The sequence below is a fragment of the Octopus bimaculoides genome, chromosome 12 (assembly GCF_001194135.2).
Source record: "Octopus bimaculoides isolate UCB-OBI-ISO-001 chromosome 12, ASM119413v2, whole genome shotgun sequence".
Lineage (NCBI taxonomy): Eukaryota > Metazoa > Mollusca > Cephalopoda > Octopoda > Octopodidae > Octopus > Octopus bimaculoides.
In genome coordinates, this window is record NC_068992.1 from 61861874 (window position 1) to 61868120 (window position 6247).

Genomic DNA, 6247 nt, shown 5'->3' on the forward strand with positions numbered 1-6247 from the left:
CCCGCCAAATCAGAAAGATCCGAGTCCATTAAAAAGTCGGTCTTTCAAAATCCACTGTTGTTCAATGGTATCAGTACATGAGGGACATTGCAAGTAACTATCTTTTGCGTAACCCCTACCAAATTGGTGGACTTGGGCACATCGTAGAAATAGATGGGATTACTGAAATAGATGTGACACCAAAATACTCCCTGGAAGAACATAAAACGACGTTTTAAGAGTAAGATGGGGAAGATTCAACACAAAAAATTATTTACTTTGTGTTTTATTTACTGTTTAAAAAAAATTATTTACTTTATTAAAAAAAAAAACTCATACATGTTTTGCGTATACGCGCTAGATAGTCGTTGTAGGATCGACTAGTCACGACTAGCTAGTGCGGATGCGCGAGTGCGCGCACCGAGACCACTAGTTTTGAGTAGTACGTATTATATTATTATCAAAAGGACAAGATCTTAAACATATATATATTTATATATAAACATATCCGCTTCTTTGCTGTTCGTTTTGAGTGTTCCTGTCGATAGCAGTAGTGACATTGATCTTGATCGTAGTGAACTGAGAGAGAGAGAGAGAGAGAGGAAACAAAACAGTGACACCATGGCAATAAAACGTGACAGGAAAGTCTCTCACCATACAGAGCAAGTTACGGCCTCACCCCTTTCTTCTTCTTTTACTCCTTCAAAAATATCGAATCTATCTTTGTATATTTGCTTTTTTCACCTGATAGCATTCATTCTTTTAGCTTTTGGCACCTACACTGACACCTTCGAAATTCAGTACGGTTGGAATACATATTTTGGTAAATTTAAATACCTCACATACTGGAATATATGGATACAAACGTTATATTTTGTCATTTCTTTACTGTATGACCTCATGAAATGGCGAAGCGTGAACAAATACGATCAAAACAAGGTAAGACAGCTGCAGATCGTCATAGATCACGTTCATGCTACTATAGTTTTCCCAGTCGGAATTTTTGTGGTGATCACATTCTGGTTAATTTATCATTTCGATCGTGAGTTGGTGTTTCCTTCTTTCCTTGATGAAATCGTTCCAGGTTGGTTGAACCATATCTTGCACACTTTACCATTGGTCCTTCTCTTTTTGGACAAGTACCTCGTCCCTCATTGTTATCCTCCCAAACTTCGTGGAATTGGTTACACATTCTGCTACACTAGCATCTACGTGGTATGGATCCTTTTCCTGGCCTTCGCTAAAGGTATTTGGGTTTACCCGATCCTTCAAATCTTAAATAATCAACAGAGATTTGTCTTCATAGCTCTTCTATGGTTGTTTGGAATCAGCATTTACCTAGTCGGAGATGGTTTTACCTGTTTCATGTGGAGGGCTTCAGCCCAACCTATGAAGACCAGAAAGAATAAAGTCAAATAAATGAACAATTACATAAATTGAATGACTCTTAACATTCCATATATACATACATACACACACACACACACACACACATATATATATATATATATGGGAGAATGTACGAAAAAAAACAACAACAGACGAGGACAAGTGGTGTAAACAACAAAAGGATGTATTAGTATGACGCTCGGGAATACGGAAAGTCTTTTACGTTTCGAGCTACGCTCTTCAACAGAAAGAATACGGAGACAAGGAGAAAAACACGGAGAAAAAAAATTGAAGAGTGTCCAAAAACAAACAAACAAAAAAATGAAATGAACAAATCAAAAGAAGAAACAATTTTTTTTAATTAAAAAATTCCGTATTTGTTTTCATGGAAGTATGACATTTTTTATAACAAATTAATTTAACAATTAAACGTCTCATTAATGCTAAATCTTATGTTTTTTGTTGAAATTTGAAATTAATGTTATCATTTTATTTTGCGTGCCACTGTGTGTGTGACTAATTTGCTCAAAGGAGTATAAAAGTGCTAACTATGACATTGTGTTAGAAGTATGTAGTATGTCTGTCTATCCTATCCTATCTATCTATCTATCGATTGATCGTGGTCAGTAGTTCATATATCTGAAAAAGACGCACACTCTAAAACACCAGAATAGAAATATTTAGCAGGTTGTTTGTTATGGCTGGTCACAAAGTGTCTATTGGATTTGCACCTATTAAACTCTTAGCTGTTTAGGCAACTCACCATTTGTGTCTGAGTTGCCTAAACAGCTAAGTGCGAAACCAATGGTCATTTTGACCGGCTGTAACAAACAGCCTTCTAAATATATATACAGAGAGAGAGAGAGAGTCATAGTGTCTATATATAAGACACACACACACACACACTTGGTTCAATTTCCACTCATTTATTTATTTATTCCAGAAAGCTTTTTCGTCGCTGCATTTGCGACCATATCAGGGGAGTTTGACTGACTGTCCAAGTCAAAATCCATTGATATGGTCGCAAATGCAACGCCGAAAATGATTTTTGGAATAAATAAATCTGTGGAAATTGAACTGGTGTGTGCGTGTTATATTAAGGTACTATGACTTTCCCCAAACACAATAAAATTTGTTTCAACACACGAATTCACATAAAGAATCTTGCAAACCACATACAAAACACACACACACACACACATAGTATGTATATATATGTGTGTGTGTGTATAGGCGAGGCTGTGCGGTAAGAAGCATGCTTCCCAACCACATGACATGGTTCCAGGTTCAGTTCCATTGCGTGGCACCTTGGGTACTTCAGCATGGCTGCAGTCAGATGACTAAAACAAGTAAAAGAATATACATGCAGTTAAGTCTATGTCCAGTCATAGTGACCATTGGTTATAACTGCATATAAATACATTACTGCCCAATGCTTTAGAGCATAGGTTCTCAAAGTGGGCACTACCCACCCCCACCCCCGGTGGCCATTGAGAGGGTCCAGATGGGTGCTGGTGTCTAAGGGGGCAGTGCAGGGGGAGGGGACACATTAGAGAAAAAGGAGGCATTGGAAAGGCAGTGGATTGGGGGACGCTATGAATTTTTAATATTATCATAGTATTGTATACAAATTACATAATATATTAAATATCAAATGATTCATCTATATATATAAAAATGAGAATGTGTGTCTGTCTGTCTGTGTGAATCCCTAAAACTCGAGAACTACTCAACATATTTCATTCAAATTTTACACATGCCTTACTTAGGGTCCCGGTTGTGTTTTAGTCAAAAAAATTCAACGGTACAACAGTGTAAGACTATCCTCTCAGGTATACTTACATTGTGATTTCTGCAATGTGGTGCATAAATTGTCAAGTAAATGAGACGCATCTTTGCCTCCACTGATTCACTTGCAAATGTAAGATGATGCTAGACATGTTGAACCGGCATCGATGGAAAACACTGAAGAAAAGATAGGAATGTAGTTTACATTGTTTATTTCGTCACAGTTACATTCACGTTGTTGGTTACTTGAAACAAATATGCTGCTACATAATGCAGCCAACTACTTTGAATCGGTGAAGTTGTGTACTCAGAGAAATGTGCATAGTAAAACGGAGGAAAGTGAATGTTGATGGGATGAGACAGTACAAAGACATACTTTGTGTCTGTGTATGCATTTGCCCATTGCTTCGGCTGTGTTGTCTCTCTTTACATTGTTGCCCTGTCTGGTCTGTAGCATTCTATCTGGTTGCTCTCAGCTCACCCTGTTGACTCACCTTGCTGACTGTTGGCTCACCCTGCTGTCTGTTTGTGTCGCCTATGGAACTCATATTTATAATGGCCCATTCTAGCTAAAAGGATAGATGTACCATTATAAGTGTGGCTTGTATCTTTTTAGGTCTCTTGCAGTCCATCTAAACTTTCTGTGACACAGCCAGGTCAGAAGTCGAGTGGAAACTCATCCATCAGTTTTGATAGAACAAAGAAATTTTTCCCACCTGGTCAGCCAATAACAAGCAAGAATTCTTAGATTTGGATTAGAATCTCAGCTTGGAAAATAAAATGTAGTTTCCACACTACCTCCAGTGAGTGAGCCAAAGAGATTGAACAATACAGATGTGTGTGAAATTGAAAATACATGTACAAACAATAATTGAATACTTGTCAAAACAGGTGAAGGAAAAGAATGCAAAAATATGGAGCAAAATGTTTTGAAAACAAAGCAAAATATATGTGCATGCAAGAAAATGTTATTTCATAGAAATAAAAATGGTCAAGCAAAAAGTTTGTTGATTAAATGTCCAATTTTGAAAGGTTATTTGTTGGTGAAGGTAATACAAGGCTGAAAAAAATTGTGCACATCAGGAGAGAGAATCGTGAGAATGTGTAGAGGACAGGCATCTATTCATGTGAGTCCAAATAGCAGCGTCACTTTGTGTGTGCGGAACGCAAAGTATGCCAGTTGGTGTGCACCTGTGGTAGTAAGTGAGCATATGCAAGGGTGTATACATGAGAGCGAGAGAAAGTCCTGCAGCTGTGAAATAAACTGGGGCGAGTGAGTGTGTGCATTCTCAATCAATGATATCAGCAAAAGTTTTCTTGCAGGATTGCATTTTGTGTGAAAATACCTTGAAAGGAGTGCAGAAGCAAAATGTGTCTGGTGTTGATGTATTGTGGGCATTTGCTAAGATTAGCCAGGACAACAACAGTGTGGCATGTTGCATAGGACAGACAGTTTTCTCTATTGACTTTGTGACCGACAAGGGTTGAACAAAGGCAAGTTTTGTCTGATGGACACAGAAAGCATGAGCTGACAACTGACGTGTGTCGAGTCAAGAAAAAGAGTTGAGTGGGCACAAGACATGAGAAAATTACTCTAAAGGTATTATATTGTGGTGCATGTGGGTGAAAGTAAAGAATATGTACACCACCTTTTTTTTTTCTTTTCTAAAATTTTTTCAGATTTCTGTTTTCAATATAAGAGAATACAATTTTGGCCAAAAATCACATTTTCAAAATTTTAATTTCCCCCACCCTACCCCAATTTCTTAATTTTTAACTTTAAAAAAATTTTTTTTTAATCCACATAGAAAAATACAGAGATTACATAAATCTGGAATTTTTATATTTTTTAAACTTTTAATTTTTCTTTAAGAAGCATTTGTTGCCTCTTCCACCCAACTACCAGTGCGTAACTGATATTTATTTGATCAACCCAGAAAGGATGAAAGGCAAAGTCGACCTTGGCGGAAGTTTGCCTTTCTGCAAACATAACTTATTCTACCAGTCACTTTTGCCAAACTGCAAAGTTGCAGGAATGTAAAGAAGCTGATATTGGTTGTCAGCAAGTGGCATGGGATACACACACTCTAGTGTGTGTGTGATGATGGTGGCTATCCACTCATGACTGCAACAGACCATCACAGACTATTGTCCATGCAAAATGTCAGCAATGACTGTGCATAAGGTTATTGCGCCAGCAGTCTCCTTCACCTGGGTTCATGCCTGCAGCTTCCATGCTCATCACAATGCCCGCCTACTCGACTGGACATCAGAAAGTTGCCTTGCCAGTGATTGCACAACCGAAGATTCTTGGTCCAATAAGGCTTGCACAGCACCTCACAGACTTTCTCCAGCGTGCTGACATGATCCCGAGGTAAGCTAAGGCAAAATATCCAGTGCTAATGTGTTGAAGGCTCAGGAATGTGGGAACACCATGACCTTAAGTGCTTTATTCTTATCAACTCCCCAACCCAAAAAAGATGAAAGGCAAAGTTGACTTGATGGAATTTGAACTCAGAATGTAAAAGTGCAGGCATGGTTGTGTGGTAAGATGCTTGCTTCCTAACCACATGGTTCCAGGTTCAATCCCACTGCATGGCATCTTGGGCAAGTGTCTTCTACTATGGCCTTGGGCCGACCAAAGCATTGTGAGTGAATTTGGCAGACAGAAACTGAAAGAAGCCTGTTGTATATATATATATATATATATATATATATTTATGTGTGTCTGTGTTTGTCCCACCACCGTCACTTGACAACTGATGATGGTGAGTTTACATCCCCATAAGTTAATGGTTTGGCAAAAGAGACTGATAATATAAGAACCAGGCTTACAAAGAATAAGTCAATTTCTTCATCTAAAACCCTTTAAGGTGGTGCTCCAGTATGGCTGCAGTCAAATGACTGAAACAAGTAAAAGAGTGAAAGAGCTGGAAGAAAAACTGCTCAGCATTTTGTCTGATGTGCCAACTATTCTGCCAGCTTGCTGTCATTTTCTTATTTCATCACAAACCCAGCAGTTTTAGGACAGTCTCAGTCGATTGTATCAAAGCCAATACTTGCAGCCTTAATGATATTATCGTAGAGAGTG

General features: G+C 38.2%; 1 protein-coding gene across 1 annotated transcript; it reads left to right on the plus strand.

Moving 5' to 3' along the window:
• Positions 1 to 357: 357 nt before the first annotated feature.
• On the plus strand, positions 358 to 1816 carry LOC106878319 (androgen-induced gene 1 protein). The gene has a single exon (XM_014927509.2). The coding sequence runs from the start codon at positions 601 to 603 to the stop codon at positions 1396 to 1398; it is 798 nt and encodes a 265-aa protein (XP_014782995.1). The 5' UTR covers positions 358 to 600; the 3' UTR covers positions 1399 to 1816.
• The last annotated feature ends 4431 nt before the right edge of the window (positions 1817 to 6247 follow it).